General features: G+C 41.5%; 1 protein-coding gene across 1 annotated transcript in view; it reads left to right on the top strand.

Moving 5' to 3' along the window:
• The window catches only part of ttn.1 (titin, tandem duplicate 1), a 137,423-nt gene that overhangs the window by 112,373 nt on the left and 7,702 nt on the right, over window positions 1-17,348 (top strand). The window contains 31 exon segments of the mRNA XM_030787649.1: window positions 14-310; window positions 442-1,029; window positions 1,119-1,421; window positions 1,529-1,825; window positions 1,921-2,208; window positions 2,418-2,717; window positions 2,842-3,144; window positions 3,230-3,535; window positions 3,629-5,395; window positions 5,504-5,797; window positions 5,915-6,199; window positions 6,302-6,601; window positions 6,711-8,777; window positions 8,877-9,179; window positions 9,299-9,604; window positions 9,688-9,978; window positions 10,074-10,370; window positions 10,458-10,763; window positions 10,862-11,164; window positions 11,293-11,574; window positions 11,704-12,297; window positions 12,389-12,676; window positions 12,764-13,063; window positions 13,156-13,458; window positions 13,565-13,867; window positions 13,961-14,545; window positions 14,660-14,962; window positions 15,059-15,358; window positions 15,600-16,169; window positions 16,259-16,564; window positions 16,656-17,249. Coding sequence (XP_030643509.1) covers window positions 14-310; window positions 442-1,029; window positions 1,119-1,421; window positions 1,529-1,825; window positions 1,921-2,208; window positions 2,418-2,717; window positions 2,842-3,144; window positions 3,230-3,535; window positions 3,629-5,395; window positions 5,504-5,797; window positions 5,915-6,199; window positions 6,302-6,601; window positions 6,711-8,777; window positions 8,877-9,179; window positions 9,299-9,604; window positions 9,688-9,978; window positions 10,074-10,370; window positions 10,458-10,763; window positions 10,862-11,164; window positions 11,293-11,574; window positions 11,704-12,297; window positions 12,389-12,676; window positions 12,764-13,063; window positions 13,156-13,458; window positions 13,565-13,867; window positions 13,961-14,545; window positions 14,660-14,962; window positions 15,059-15,358; window positions 15,600-16,169; window positions 16,259-16,564; window positions 16,656-17,249 — 13,929 coding nt within the window.

Genomic DNA, 17,348 nt, shown 5'->3' with positions numbered 1-17,348 from the left:
TTTTTTTCAATAGAAAAACCAAGTCCACCTGCTAGGCTTGGGGTGACTGAGGTCACAAAGGACAGCATCACAATTGCATGGACAAAACCAGAGCATGATGGTGGAAGCAGGATAACTAGTTACCTCATTGATGCTCTTGAGAAAGGCCAAACAAAGTGGGTAAAGTGTGCTACTGTGAAAACAAACTGCCACACCATCAAGGGCTTGAGAGAAAATGCAGAATACTTCTTCAGAGTTCGTGCAGAAAATCATGCTGGACTGAGTGACCCTAAAGAAATGGTCATTCCTGTTGTTGTAAAAGATCAACTAGGTAGGTCATTTATGTTCTTGTTTTTTCTTTTATTATTATTCTTTAATTTTCCTACTTTATGTCTCACTCTACTCCAAATAAAACTTCCAATTTCAATGATAACAATTTGCATTCTTCTTTCCCATTTTCAGATCCTCCTGAATTTGACTTGAAGAATTTCCCTCACAACACTGTTTATGTGAGAGCAGGGTCAAATCTGAAATTTGAGCTTCCACTTACTGGCAAACCAGTACCAAAGATTACGATGACAAGAAACAATGCTCCTGTCAAGTGTGGAAAACGATTCAGCTTTGAAGTTACGCCTGAAAGTCTCAATATCAACCTCAAAGAAAGCATTTCCACTGATGCAGGAAGATATGACATTGTTGCTTCCAATTCAAGTGGAACCACCAAGACATTTATGAACATACTGGTGTTGGATAGACCTGGTCCACCAGTCGGTCCAGTTGAAGTTAGTGATGTAGGAGAGACAAGTTTGTGTCTCAAATGGCTTCCCCCTCTCTATGATGGCGGCAGCCCAGTTACTAACTATGTTGTACTCAAACGTGAAACAAGCACCCCAGCTTGGGTTGAAGTGTCATCAACAGTTGCTAGAAGTGCCATGAAAGTAACCAAGTTAACAAAAGGAGAAGAATATCAGTTCAGAATAAAAGCAGAAAATCGCTTCGGTATAAGTGACCACATTGACTCACAGACAGTCACAGTGAAGCTTCCATACAGTAAGTACACCTTGCTGCATTCACATTCTGATTTTCTAAATATACGACGTGCTGTTGAATTTTGACAACTGTGTTGCTGTCCACTTTAGCTATCCCTGGACCTCCATCAACACCATGGGTGAGTTTTGTCTCCAGGGAGAGCCTTACTGTCTGCTGGCATGAGCCAGTGGTAGATGGAGGAAATCCTGTGTTTGGATACCACTTGCAAATGAAAGAAAGAAGTAGCATCCTATGGCAGAAAGTTAACAAAACTGCCATACCTGCAACGCAGCTCAGAGTAACCAATATATGCCCTGGCATGATCTATGAATTCAAAGTTGCGGCAGAAAATGCTGCTGGCATTGGAAAAATCAGCAAAACTTCTGAAGAAGTACTTGCTATTGATGCTTGTGGTAAGTGTCTTTTAAGATCCAGCTAGTCAGACTGTTTTCATACTGCAATAGTGTGCTGTCAGTATTTCTTCAAAATTATGAATAATATTTTTCCCATTTTGTTTCAGAACCTCCAGCAAGTGTCAGAATATCAGAGATCACAAAGAACTCCGTCACTCTTACCTGGCAAAAACCTCCTTATGACGGTGGAAGCAAAATCACTGGATACATGGTTGAGAGAAGAGAAGCTCCAAATGGCAGATGGACAAAGGCAAACTTCACCAATGTTATTGAGACTCATTTCACTGTATCAGGCTTAACACAGGATGAATCGTATGAATTTAGAGTCTTCGCCAAGAATGCTGTTGGCTCTGTAAGCAATCCATCTCTCATTGTTGGACCAGCAACATGTGTTGATGTTTGCGGTAAGTTTTCTGATTTTCTCATATACAAGTAAATTTCCTGTTGTAACTGATCAAGTGATCAACAGATGACTTTTATTCTGAAATTCTTATTTCAGGTGCTCCAGCTATTGATCTTCCTCCAGAGTATTTAGATGTTGTGCAATACAAAGCTGGATCCTCTGTCAAAATCAGAGTGGGAATTATTGCAAAACCTTTGCCAACCATTGAGTGGCTCAAGGATGGAAGGGAATTAGTGACAAGTGCACAGCTGTCAATCGAGAACACAACTGATGCTTCTGCTATTCTTATCAAGGACGCAACTCGTCTTAACACTGGAACATATGAAATCAAAATCAAGAATGTTTTGGGCACAGCGTCTGCTTCCATCAGAATACAGATTCTAGGTATAGTATACATGCAGTAGAGATCAACCTAAGTTAGTAGTAATATTTAATTCAGTGATCTTAATTCTTTACACTTAGGGGAACATTATGCTGAAAATATAGCCTAGAAGTTATAATAAACTTGCATGATATGTTCCAAATGTTTTGGTGTCTCCTAACTGATTTATTCAAGTAAACTAACTGTAGTCATTGTGTCCTCTTATCATCAGACAAACCTGCACCGCCTGCTGGAAACATTGAGTTCAAATTAGTCACAGCCGACAAGATAATCATAGCCTGGGAGCCAGTGACAGATGAAGGAGGTGCTAAAGTCACTCATTACATTGTGGAAAAACGAGAGACCAGCCGAGTTGTGTGGTCTACAGTTGCAGATCAAACGCAAGAGCGCATGGTTACTGTGCAGAAGTTAGTCAGAGGGAATGAGTATGTCTTCCGTGTCAGAGGTGTGAACAAATTTGGTGTTGGAGATCCACTGGAGTCTGAACCTGTGATTGCCAAGAATGCATTTGGTAAGGACAACTATAAGTGCCATTCTAAGTATTTTTAATGCTGTTTTATGTTTCATTTTCCTACACTGGTCTGTAAAATAATAAAAAAAAAACTTATTTCTGAAACTATTATTCCATTTTACAGTTACTCCTGGACAACCCTCTACACCTGAGGCAACAGAAATCACCAAGTCAGCAATGTTAGTTTCATGGGATAAACCTGGTTTGGACGGAGGAAGTGCAGTAACGGGTTATTATTTAGAGAGACGTGACAAGAAGAGCCTGCGCTGGATCAAAATCTTCAAAGACCCTATCTGTGACACCAAACTGAAAGTCCATCATTTGACAGAGGGAAATGAATACCAGTACCGTGTCTGTGCAATCAATAGAGCTGGAGAAGGTCCATTCTCGGATGTGTCTGACTTCTACAAGGCAGCTGATCCAGTTGGTGAGTATTACTATATACAACAGTCTCCTTAACAATTTTATTTTCTGACAATGCCTCACAATCTCCTGGTACAATTTCTCCCCAGATCCACCATATGAGCCATCCAAGCTTAAGGTTGTTGACTCTACCAAGACATCAATTACCCTTGCATGGTCAAAGCCAGAATATGATGGAGGAAGTGAAATTACTAGCTATGTTGTAGAGAAAAGGGTTGCTGATGAAGAGGAATGGACTGTGATCAGTCAGAAGGGAGAAGTCAGAACAACAGAGTATGTTGCATCTGGTCTTAAACCAGATGTTGACTATTACTTCCGTGTGTCTGCTGTAAACTGTGCGGGTCGTGGAGACCCCATAGAAATGGAAGAACCAGTTCAAGCTAAAGATATTCTTGGTACGTACAGACCTTTTCAGTTTCTCAACATTTTATATGGACCAGAGCAGAATACTAATGTTTACTTTTTTTCTTGAATTTTCATTTGTACAGAGGAAGCTCAGGTTGATCCAGATGTTGCAATGAGAACTCATTATGTTGTGAAAGCTGGCAAAGATGTGGAGATTGTGGTGCCGCTTAAGGGTAGGCCCGCACCAAGTGCTTCATGGAAGAAAGAAGACAAGAACATTGACAATGACCCGAAATATGACATTCACAACACAGATACTTCATCATGCCTTGTCATTCCCCAAGTAACCCGAAATGACACAGGGAAATACACTATTGAGATATCAAATGGTGTTGGAGAGCCAAAGACTTTGACGTTATCTGTGAAAGTTCAAGACACCCCAGCAGCCTGTAGAAATCTGGTGTTGAAAGAGGTGACACGTGGTAAAGTGACTCTATCCTGGGAGGCTCCTCTCCTAGATGGTGGTTCTGAAGTAACAAATTACATAATTGAAAAGAGAGACTCATCAAAACGAGCATACTCTTGTGTGACAAATAAATGTACAGAGACAACATATGTGATTGAGGAGCTCTCTGAAAAGACATCTTTCTTTTTCCGTGTGTTAGCGGAAAATGAAAATGGAGTAGGTGATCCACTGGAGACCGCAGAGCCAGTTAAAGCTACTGAAAAGCCTGGTCCAGTCAAAGAACTGACAATGAAAGACTCCTCAAAGACATCAGTAACTCTGCAGTGGAATAAACCAGATTATGATGGTGGTAGCATAATAACTGATTACATAATTGAAAAGAAACTCAAAGATCAAGAGGAATGGTCCCCTGCTGGAACCAGCAAGCACTGTGAGCATGAGGTTACAAAACTCAAGGAACTCACACACCTGTTCTTCAGAGTTTGTTCAAAGAATGAGAAGGGTAACAGTGATTTCACTGAAATTGGACCTATTGTAGTGAAGGATTACATTATACCACCAGAAGCAAACCTTGAGGATTATCCAGACGGACAGATCAGTGTGCGCATTGGACACAATGTGCATATTGAACTGCCATACAAGGGTAAACCTAGACCTACAACACTGTGGCTGAAGGATAACTTGCCACTGAAGGAGAGTGAAAAGATCAGATTCAAGAAGACGGAGAACAAAGTAACTCTTATGATAAAGAATGTAGAGAAAGAGCATGGTGGCAAATACACACTTACTCTTGACAACACCGTCTGCAGAAAATCATTCCACATACAAGTCATTACACTTGGCCCACCGTCTAAGCCTATTGGACCAATTCGTTTAGATGAGGTCAGGGCAGAGAGTATAATGATATCTTGGGATGAGCCCAATGACAACGGAGGTGGGGAAATCACCTGCTACAGTGTGGAAAAGCGTGATACATCCCAGACAGATTGGAAGATGGCTTGCTCAAGTGTGATTGGAACATCATACTTGGTACCCAACCTGATCAAAGGAACTCAGTATCAGTTCCGAGTGTGCGCAGAGAACAGATATGGAGTGAGTGAACATTTGGTCTCACAAAATGTAATTGCTAAGCATGAGTTCAGACCACCAGGCCCACCTGGTATGCCTGTTGTTTACAATGTTACCAATGATGGCATGACCATTCAATGGGAAGCACCCATATTCGATGGTGGTTGTCCAATTCTTGGCTTCCATGTTGAAAAGAAGGAGAGAAACAGCGTTATGTGGCAGAAGGTTAACACCATTATAATAAAAAACAGAGAATACCGAATCCTTGGCCTTATTGAAGGACTGGAATACCAATTCAGAGTTTACGCCCAGAACGATGCTGGATTTAGCCGTATGAGTGATGTCAGTAAACTTACCATGGCGGTATCTCCAGTTGGTAAGTTCAATTTAAATTTATTTCTGAATGAACAATATTTCCATGTATACTTAAGTGTTCATTCTTTGACATCCAACCTAACAATTCAATTATAAATCTTATCTGTAGATCCTCCTGGAATGCCTGACTATGTGGATGTTACAAGTGAATCTGTGACACTGAAATGGGAAGCACCTAAGCATGATGGAGGAAGTAAAATTGTTGCCTATAATGTAGAGAAGCGTCAAGGCAAAGGGCGCTGGTTTAAGACCAACTTTTCAGATGTTACAGAGTGCCAGTTTACAGTGACTGGTCTTGCTTGTGGTGAACGCTATGAATTCAGGATAATAGCAAGAAATGCCATAGGCACAATAAGTCCGCCATCACAGTCCTCTGGCTATGTTCTCATCAGAGACGAAAGTGGTGAGTAAATACAAGTCACAACATACATAAGATGCCTGATCACTCATGAAGTTGACTTGATATACACAGCTCTTCAGAAACCTAGCTGTAACTCTTTGAAATGTGTTCCCTTTTCAGTTGCACCATCCATTGAGTTTGGCCAGGAATACTTTGAAGGAGTCACAGTAAAGGCTGGAGATAACATCAGACTGAAAGTCTCAGTTACTGGACGACCAACACCCAAGATTACATGGTACAGGGATGGTGTAGAATTAACAAAGAAAATGGTGGACATAACTTCAATGGCTGGATCAAGCATCCTCTTCATCAGAGATGCTGACCGTACTCACCGTGGGGTATACAGCGTGGAAGCTAAGAACAGCTCTGGAACCAGGAAGGAAGACATGAATGTTGTTGTCTATGGTTTGTTTAAATTTGTTTTTTTGTGACAAATCATTTCTTGGGTTAACTATTTATTACTTTTCATGTCTGCTGTTTCCCAATGTCATATTTCTTACTTTTCAGATACACCTGGAGAACCTGTTGGACCCATTACTTTCTCAAATATCTCAGAGGGAAAAGTAACACTGTCATGGAATCCTCCCGAGAATGATGGATGCTCCAAAATCACTCATTATATTATTGAAAAGCGTGAAACTTCCAAAATTTCATGGGCACTGGTCTCAGATCAGTGTGAGGAATGCACATACAATGCCACCAAGTTACTTAAGACCAACGAATATCAATTCCGTGTCTCTGCCGTCAACAAGTTTGGTGTTAGCAGACGACTGGACTCCGCTCCTGTCATTGCACAAATGCAATTTAGTAAGTTAAATAAAACATTGCCTTGTGACTGAATTTTCACAATTCACAGACATATTAAACACTTCCTAAAATTCCTAAAATTAATATGCTTTACTTTGCTTTTCTTTAGCTGCTCCCGATTCTCCTGGCACACCTGATTCTACAGAAATCACAAGAGACAGCATCACAATCAGCTGGACACCTCCAACACATGATGGAGGGAATGAAATTAAATATTATATTGTTGAAAAACGTGAGAAAAAGAGTGGACGCTGGATGAAAGTTATGTCAAAGAGACCAATAACTGAGGCTGCACACAGAGTAACTCATCTCACTGAGGGAATGGAGTACGAATTCCGTGTAACGGCTGTGAATGATGCTGGAATTGGTGCCCCAAGCAACATATCAATGCCAATAAAATGTGCTGAGCCAACCAGTCCACCAAGTGCTCCTTCAATTGTAAATGTAGCAGATACAACTAGCACATCTGTCAGTTTGGAATGGACAAGGCCTGGATCAGATGGAGGTATGGAGATCCATGGATATATTATTGAAATGTGCAAGGGAAGTGAGGAGGAATGGAAAAGAGCCAATGAAGATCTATGCACTGTCACAAAATATACTGTCACTGGTCTAGAAACGGGTGCAGAGTACAAATTCCGAGTTTATGCAGTGAATGCTGTAGGAAAAGGCAAGGCCCATGAGATTCCAGAACCAGTACAAGCTGTGGACAGACTGACTGCACCAGAAGTTGACATTGATGCAAGTTTCAAACAGACACACATTGTGAAGAGTGGAGGTAGTGTCTGTCTCCGTATTGCCTTCAAAGGAAAACCAGTACCGTCTGCTACATGGACAAAGGTAGATGGTGAAATTGGTGTTATGGCAGAAATCACTACCACAGAGAACTTCAGTGCATTAACACTGGAGAGCTGCAACAGATATGACACTGGGAAATACACCCTGACCCTTGAGAACAGTAGTGGTAACAAGTCTGTAACCTTCAATGTAAAAGTTTTAGACACACCTGGACCACCAGGACCTCTATCATTTAAAGATGTGACAAGAGGAGCTCTAACTCTCTTGTGGGATGCTCCAGCCAATGATGGAGGTGCTCGTGTTCATCATTATATTGTAGAGAAACGTGAGGCAAGTCGTCGCACATGGACAGAGGCAGGTCCAAAGTGTACAGAATCAACAATAAGAGTTTCCGATCTCTTGGAAGGAGTACCTTACTTCTTCAGAGTCATGGCAGAAAATCAGTATGGTTTAGGTGAAGCTTATGAAATGCCAGATCCCGTTATTGCCACAGCAGAGCCTGCATCACCAAAGAGACTGGATGTAATTGACACCACTGATACAACAGCTACATTGGCTTGGCTGAAACCTGAGCATGATGGTGGTAGCCGTATAACAGGTTACATTATTGAAACTAAAGCAAAGGGTACTGATAAATGGGTTGTTAGTGGCCACACCAAAAACTTGAGCACTGTAATTGAGGGATTAGTGGAGAACTCGGAGTATGAATTCCGTGTTAAAGCTAAGAATGATTCCGGTTTTAGCAAAGCAAGAGAAGCCCTTTCATCAGTTATCATTAAAGAGCCCCGTGTTGAACCAACTGCAGATCTCAGTGGCATCACCAATCAACTTATCACTTGTAAGTGTGGTGGCACATTTGAGATTGATGTTCCTATCAGTGGTAGACCAGCTCCAAAGGTTAGCTGGAAACTTGAAGAAATGAGGCTGAAGGAAACTGACAGGGTCTCAATCAAGACTTCCAAGAACAGAACCACCCTTACAGTTAAAGACAGCATGAGGGGTGATGGAGGAAGATACTTCCTTATACTTGAGAATGTCACTGGAACAAAAACCTTCTCTGTCACTGTCAATGTCATTGGCAGACCAAGTCCCCCTGAGGGGCCTGTTGAGATTTCTGCGATAACTTCAGAGTCTTGTGTAATGTCATGGAGTCCACCTGAGGATGACGGTGGAACCGATATTACCAACTACATTGTTGAGAAGAGGGAATCTGGCTCCACTGCCTGGCAGCTTGTCAACTCAAGTGTGAAACACACAACACTCCAAGTCTCACACTTGACAAAATACATGCAGTACACTTTCCGCATCTGTGCAGAAAACCGATTTGGTGTGAGCAAACCAACTGAATCCGAAACCATTGTTGCAGAGCATCCATTTGGTAAGTCGTAACATTTTGAGATTATCACTTGTTACTGATTGTTCCTGATTAATATCTCTGGAATTAATTTTTTTTAAATGGTTCTCTCTCTGCATAAAGTTCCACCTGGACCACCTACACGTCCAGAAGTATTTGCAGTCACTGCTACCACTATGAGCATCCGCTGGGAGGAGCCGTATCATGATGGTGGCAGTAAGGTCACTGGATATTGGATTGAAAAGAAAGAACGCAACACCATCCTTTGGGTGAGAGAGAACAAGATCCCCTGCTTTGAATGCTACTACAAGGTTGAAGGCCTTGCTGAAGGTCTTGAATACCAATTCAGAGTTTATGCAATGAATGGTGCTGGCCTCAGCAAAGCAAGTGAAGCTTCCAAGAGAATGATTGCTCAAAATCCAGTTGGTAAGTTGGAATTATACTAACAGTTTAATTGTTGCTTACAGCCATGGGTTTTCTATGAAATACAGTTGGATAGATACTCTTTATATATATATATATTTTTTTTTTTTATATATGTCTAGATCCCCCAGGTAAACCAGAAGTAACAGATGTGTCAAGATCAACAGTATCAATCAAGTGGTCTTCACCTCTGAATGATGGTGGAAGCCCCATTGTTGGTTATATTGTTGAGCGTAAGCCATACACACCGTCTGGTGAGGGTCGCTGGTTGAAGTGTAACTACACCAATGTCACTGACACAAACTTCACAATAACTGCCCTGGGAGAAGGAGAAGTATACGAGTTCCGTGTTATTGCCAAGAACACTGCTGGAGTGCTCAGCTTACCATCAAATTCAACAGGCGCTGTAACCTGCAAAGCTGAATACAGTAAGATTTTAAGGTTATATTTTAACACCTATGGTCAAATTTGACTTTGAACAGAGCATTAACATTTTTTTTCTACTTTGTAGCTCCTCCAAAAGCAGAGCTGGACAGCAAACTTCTTGTGGACACAGTTACAATCAGAGCTGGATCAGACCTTGTCCTTGATGCTGCTGTTGGAGGTAAACCTGAACCAAAAGTCTCCTGGGCAAAGGGTGACAAGGAGCTTGAGCTCTGTGAGAAGTACTCTCTCCAATACTCCAGCACCCGTGCCTTGGCAATTATCAAATTCTGTGATAGAGACGACACTGGAAAATATGTGTTGACGGTGAAGAATGCCAGTGGAGTTAAAACAGCTGAGGTCAATGTGAAAGTACTTGGTAAGTGTAAATAAATACACACAGAGGTGCAAAGTATCTCAACATTAAATATCTCGCAATCTCATCACTGTTGTTTCATTACTGTCAATTTTTAGATACACCTGGTCCATGTCAGGAGATAACGGTCAGCAATGTGAGTGAGGAAAAATGCACAGTGTCCTGGAAAGCCCCTCTGGAAGATGGTGGTGATCCAATCACACATTACATTGTTGAGAGACGAGACACTAACAGACTCAACTGGGTCATTATGGAGGCTGAGTGCCAGAGTCTCACCTGTGACATTACTAGGCTCTTCAAGAACAATGAATATATATTCCGTGTGAGAGGTGTGAACAAATATGGTGCGGGTGTGGTACTGCAATCTAACCCCATCATTGCCAGAAATTCATTCAGTAAGTATGATGTCCATTTACCATTCCGTCGTGATATGAAAATTAATAAAAGGGATCCATGGATTAATTCATCTTTTTGAATTACAGCTGTTCCATTACCTCCGGGACCACCAGAGATCCTTGCTGTTGGAAAAGACTTTGCAACAATTGAGTGGCTGAAGCCTGAGAGCGACGGCGGCAGTGAAATCACCAATTACCTAATCGAAAGACGTGAAAGGAAGAGTGTAAGGTGGATTAAGGTTAACAAAGATACCATTCTCAAGGACACAACCTTTAAGGTCACAGGTCTTCAGGAGGGTAACATATACCAGTTCCGTGTCACTGCCATGAATATAGCTGGAGACAGTGAGCCAAGTGATGTGTCTATGTATGCTGTCTGCAGAGTACCAACAGGTAAGTTTTCTATTACCTCATCACTCTTAGTATTTGAATAAATATATTGGACTAAGTCAAATGAAAATACATTTAATTTTGATCCATTTCCATTTCAGGCGCACCAGCTCCTCCCTCTATTCCACGTGTCACGGACACACATAAGGACAGTGTTAGTCTGGCTTGGACCAGGCCACTTGAAGATGGAGGTGCTGATATCATTGGGTATGTTCTGGAGATGCAAGAGGCGGGAGCCGAGGAATGGACAAAGGCACACGAGAAGAACTTGAGAGGCACAGAGTATACTGTTACAGGCCTTGCAGCAGGCAAGAAGTATTGTTTCAGAGTTGCTGCAGTCAACGTCAATGGAACTGGTGATTTCAGTGAACCATGCTCAGAGACTGAACCTGTTGAAAGAATTGGTGAGTCAAATCAACAATTCAGTGCTCCTCCTTAGAACAAAATTAATGTAAACAGAGATGAGAGGAGAAACTCTGTAATGCCCTGTACTAGTGGTACTACAAATTGGATGTATCTTCCTCTCTTGCAGAAATCCCAGATCTGGAGCTTCCTGATGATCTTAAGAAGACCATTTGTTTGAGAGCTGGAAGTTCTCTTCGCCTTGTTGTAACTGTCACTGGAAGACCTGTTCCAGCTGTCACTTGGAGCAAACCTGGTGTAGATCTCCAGACCCGTGGTTTTATTGAAGTAACTAACACTACCACAACCCTGATTATTGACAAAGTGCACAGATATGATGCTGGCAAGTACACCCTTGAAGCTGCTAATTCAGCTGGGAAGAAAGAAGTTGCCATTCTTGTCAAAATCTATGGTATGTGTTAATATTTGTTAATCAAGTAAATAATTTCTGTCATTTATACAAGCTTTTATGTTTTACTTTAATTTATTCATTATTTTTGTTTTATTTTGTTTTACCATAATTTACGTTTTCCTTGTGCAGATACTCCTGGTCCGCCTGGTCCACTTAATATCAAGGAACTCACAAAGGATTCTGCTCTCATAACATGGGATGCTCCTGCTGTTGATGGTGGTGCACCTGTGAATAATTACATCATTGAGAGACGTGAAGCATCCATGAGAGCCTTCAAGACAATTACATCCAAATGTGGCAAGACTTCGTATAAAATAAGTGGTCTGACTGAAGGAATGCTATACTACTTCCGAGTTTTACCAGAGAATATCTATGGTGTAGGCGAGCCCCGTGAGACAGACGACGTAGTGTTAGTGTGTGAGGTTCCCATGCCTCCACAGAGACTTGATGTTGTGGATATCACCAAGTCCACAGTAACTCTTGGTTGGGAGAAACCTGTGCATGATGGAGGCAGCAGACTCACAGGCTACATCATTGAAGCTTGCAAGTTTGGAACAGACAAATGGCTGAAGGTTGCCACATTGAAATTAACAGACTTCGAGTTCACAATTGTGTCCCTGAATGAAAATGAGCAGTACCTCTTCAGGGTACGTGCTGTGAACAGCAGAGGAGCGAGTGAGCCAAAAGAAATTGTCACTGCTGTAACAGTGCAGGAACAAAGAGGTATTTATCTCCTTTATTTGTAATATCTCATATATCAACACTTACTTTAAAGGTGATAAAACATTTTGAATAACATTTCTTTGTTTTGCAGTTTTGCCAAAGATCGACTTATCAACCATTCCACATAAATCAGTCAGCGTGCTGGCTGGTAAACCACTTCAGCTTGACCTGCCAATCATTGGGAGACCTCCTCCAGTCTGCTCATGGTTCTTCAATGACAACAAGATGAAGACACATGACCGTGTGAAGATTCAGACAACTGGAAAGTTTTCCAAACTAACTGTAGTAGACACTACAATTGATGATACTGGCGAGTACACTCTTGAAGTAAAAAATGTCACGGGAGTGGCTACAGAGACTATCAAAGTCATTATTCTTGGTAAGATATATCTTATTTCTCTGACATATACATAAGTTGAAATACTTAGAACGGATTACTGACATAAAATGTCCTCTTATCTTATAGACAAGCCTGATGAGCCTAAAGGACCCATTAGGTTTGATGAGGTTGATGCTACTTCTGTTACAATAAGCTGGGACCCACCTGAAAGAGACGGAGGGGCACCAATCAGTGGATATGTGGTTGAGCAGCGTGATGCTCACCGCCCAGGATGGGTGCCTGTCTCTGAGTCAGTCAGCAGACCAACATTCAAGTTCTCCAGACTGACAGAGGGAGACGAATATGTGTTCCGTGTTGCAGCAACTAATCGCTTTGGCACTGGGGCCTTCTTGCAGTCAGACATTGTGGAATGCAAGAGTGCTAAAAGTAGGACATCATTGCATTTATTGGTAAATGTAATGGAAATGCACATTACTGTCAGGAAGGAGAACTAACACATTCATTTATTCTTGTTACAGCCATACCTGGGCCTCCTGGTAGACCAACAGTGTTTGACGTGTCACGTGATGGCATGACCATTGCATGGGAACCACCAGATGAAGATGGTGGCTCTAAGGTGACTGGTTACATCATTGAGCGCAAAGAAGTCAGATCTGACAGATGGGTGCGTGCTAATAAGAACCCAGTGACAATGACAAGATACAGATCTACAGGTCTAATTGAAGGTCTTGAGTATGAGCACAGAGTGACAGCCATTAATTCCAGAGGAATTGGCAAACCCAGTCTCCTTTCAAAGCCAGCAGTAGCCACTGATCCAGTTGGTGAGTAACATTTCTGACATTTAATTGGTGAACTTCATATGAAATAATTAATTGCTGCAAAATGTAGTAAACTAAATTATAGTGACAAAGAAAATTGTATTTACAGATCCACCAGGTTCACCACAAAACCCAAGAGTTACAGATACTACAAAAACATCTGTTTCACTGGCCTGGAACCCACCTGATGAGGAAGGTGGTTCTAAGGTGACAGGTTATCTGATTGAAATGCAGAAGGTTGGTACACTTGCTTGGATCAAATGCAACGCTACACCCTCACTGATCTGCGAGTACACACTAACACAAATGCCCCAAGGAGAGGAATTCACCTTCCGTGTCATGGCTTGCAATGCTGGTGGACCTGGTGAACCTGCAGAAGTACCAGGAACAGTCACTGTGAAAGAAATGCTTGGTAAGCTCGTGCAACATCTTTTTATAGTCATGAAAGTAGTTCACTTGATTGCATAAAAATGAAATCATCATAATAATTTTTACATTCTTTCAGAACCTCCAAGTCATGATCTTGAAGCCAAGTACAAAGAGGTCTTTGTTGTCAGACAAGGAGGAGTTGTCAAACTTTCAGTTCCCATCAAAGGCAAACCAACTCCAGTATGTAAATGGACAAAGGATGGATCTGAAGTTTCTGATCGAGCAATGATTGCCTCTACTGAAGATATGAGTGAACTTATAATCAAGGAAGCTGAAAGGACTGACTCTGGCACTTACAGTCTTGCGCTTGAGAACAAGTGTGGCAAAAAGACAGTGCAGATCAAGGTGAAAGTTATCGGACGTCCAAGTGCACCTGATGGTCCTCTAGCAATTGATGATATCCAGGCACACTCTGTTAGAGTGAGCTGGAAACCTCCCACAGATGATGGTGGCTCAGATATCCTAGGCTACATTGTGGAGAGACGTGAGGTTACCAAAACAGCCTGGTACACTGTCGACTCAAGGGTGGTCGACACATCCCTAGTAGTTAAGGGATTGGAGGAAAATGTAGAGTACCACTTTAAGGTGACAGCAGAGAACCAATTTGGAATAAGTGGTTCTCTTAAGTCTGAGCAGCCCATAATACCAAAGACTCCTATTTGTGAGTATTTATCTAGCTTTCTACATTTACACTGAGACACTGAACATATTATATACTTGATCTTGATATGCAGTACTACATGATAATTTCTGCTCTTTTCTATTTATTTTATAGGTCCACCAGAGCCTTCTAGTATTCCACCAGAAATCATGGACGTCACTAAAAGCTCAGCTGCTTTATGTTGGTCCAGACCTAAAGATGATGGAGGATCAAGCATCACTGGATATTTCATTGAATATAAAGAAACATCATCTGACAAGTGGATCCGTCATGAGACGAAGGTTACTTCTACAATGTACACTGTCAGCGGACTCACAGCTGATGCAGAATATCAGTTCCGGGTAATTGCTGTAAATGATATTGGAGAAAGTGCCCCAGGACCTGCATCAGATTCAGTTATATGTAAAGATCCATTTGGTAAGGAAATATTCCATTCTTCATCATTCCAAACAACTGATGGTAAACTGCTATGAAGTTGCAAACTAACTACTGTTTCTCTTTTATTTTTTAAAGACAAACCAAGCCAACCAGGTGAGATTGATACTGAAACTGTTACCAAAGACTACATTACCATCCGCTGGGAGCTCCCTGAATGTGATGGTGGAAAGCCAATCCTTGGTTACTGGGTGGAATACAGAATGTCTGGAGAAAGCACCTGGAAGAAATGCAACAAAGAGCACTTAAAAGACAGACAATACACCATGGGTGGTCTCAAGGAGGCAACAGAATACGAATTCAGAGTATTTGCAGAAAATGAAACAGGAATTAGCAGACCACGAAGAACTGCAACAGGCATCAAAACTAAGTTGAGTGGTAAGTACTGTTTTCCCTTGATCCTTCTCCATTCCTACATTTGTCCCATCAGGAACCTCAAGATCTTCAGTAGAGCATGTATTTCATTAAACATGACTAGTCCATCCATCCATCCATCCATCCATTTTCTGCCGCTTATCCGGGACCGGGTCGCGGTGAACATGACTAGTTAATCTTAAAATTCACATTCATAATATAAGTTGAGGAAATTCGACTCATTGCTTTCTTTTTCTTTGAACAGCTGGCACAAAACCAAGCCTGAGAAAAGAGATGGATGAAGTCACTGCCAAACTGGGACAAACTGCCACTATGAAATGCCAGATCATTGGTAGACCTGTTCCAGATATCAAATGGTATAAATCTGGAAAGGAACTGAAAGAAAGCAATAAATATACAGCAACCTCTGACGGCCGTAATCACACATTAACAATTTCAACAGACCAACAGGAAGATGAAGGCGTTTATACATGTAAAGCTGTTAATGAAGCTGGTGAAACTGAGACCAGTGGAACCCTTGTTCTAGAGGCAGCCCCACAGTTCCCAGTCCCACTGAAAGAAAAATATATCGCAGGACATGGAACCACTGTACGTATACATGCTGTTTACATTGGCCGTCCACAGCCAAAGATCATGTGGCTTCATGGGGCCACTGCTCTACAGCCTTCAGAGAATGTAATCATTGAGACAACTGAGTATTACAGTCATCTGGTTCTGAAGAACGTGCAGCGCCGTGTCAATGGTGGAAAATACAGAATCAGAATAAACAACCACTTTGGTACTGCGGATACAGTGACTTACCTTGAAATCCAAGGTACTGAAACTCATTCATTAATGATTTGCATACTAAATTAATAAGTATTTCAACGAGTCTTTTGGCTGACATTTTTTTTTTGTTTACAGATAAACCTGCCATACCAGAAGGCCCTCTGGCTCTTGATGCTTTATTGAAGAACTCGGTTATCATTAGCTGGAAGCCACCCAAAGATGATGGTGGTGCAATGATTACAAACTACATTGTAGAGAAGCGTGAAGATAAGGAAGACTCACAGTGGGAACTGGTGTCTTCATCTGTCACTGGCACGTCATGCCGCATTCCTAATCTTGTTGAAAATGAAGGATACTTCTTCCGTGTTTCAGCTCAGAATCGCTACGGCAACAGTGAAGCACTTGAAACTCCTGAGGCTATCCTAATCAAGAGCCAGCTTGGTACGTTTTTGATATAATATTAACAGACAAATATAGAGCAGTAGCTGAAAAAAGTCACAAATACTTACATGTGCACTTTCATGTTTTGCAGATAAGCCTGGAGCACCACTACATCCAGTTGTATCTGCAGTGACCAAAGATTCCTGTGTCGTATCTTGGAAGCCACCGCTAAGTGATGGCGGCTCCAAGATCAAGAGTTATCATCTTGAGAAGCGTGATAAGAAAAAGGGTGAATGGGTAGCTGTTACAACTGATGAAATCCATCAGACAGTTTACTCTGTGAAAGGCTTGACTGAAGGGGTGGAATATGATTTCCGTGTGAAATGTGAAAACCTCGGAGGAGAAAGTGAATGGAGTGAAATCTCTCCTTCTGTCATTCCAAAGACTGATGTTGATGTTCGTGCTCCGGCCTTCAAAGAGGATTTAAGGAATTTGAGTGTCAAATACAAGAGCAACGCAACATTTGTATGCAAGATCACAGGACAGCCCAAGCCTGTGATTAAATGGTTCAAACGTGGCAAAGAAATTCTAGCTGATGGTACTAAAATCAAAATCCAAGAGTTCAAAGGTGGATATCATCAACTTGTCATCTCAAATGCTGATGAAGAAGACTCAACTGTTTATCAAATAAGAGCAACTAACCAGGGAGGATCCATTTCTGCTACTGTGTCTTTGGATGTTGAAGGTAAGTTTGGTAATAATAATATATGCTTTATTGTAAAATTACATTGATGTAAATATGGTTGTATTAATCACGGAGATAATAACATCTGATTATTTCTTT

The sequence above is a fragment of the Chanos chanos genome, chromosome 10, assembly GCF_902362185.1.
Source record: "Chanos chanos chromosome 10, fChaCha1.1, whole genome shotgun sequence".
NCBI lineage: Eukaryota > Metazoa > Chordata > Actinopteri > Gonorynchiformes > Chanidae > Chanos > Chanos chanos.
The sequence above is the reverse complement of the archived record's forward strand: the minus strand, read 5'-3'. Positions and strand labels throughout refer to the sequence as shown.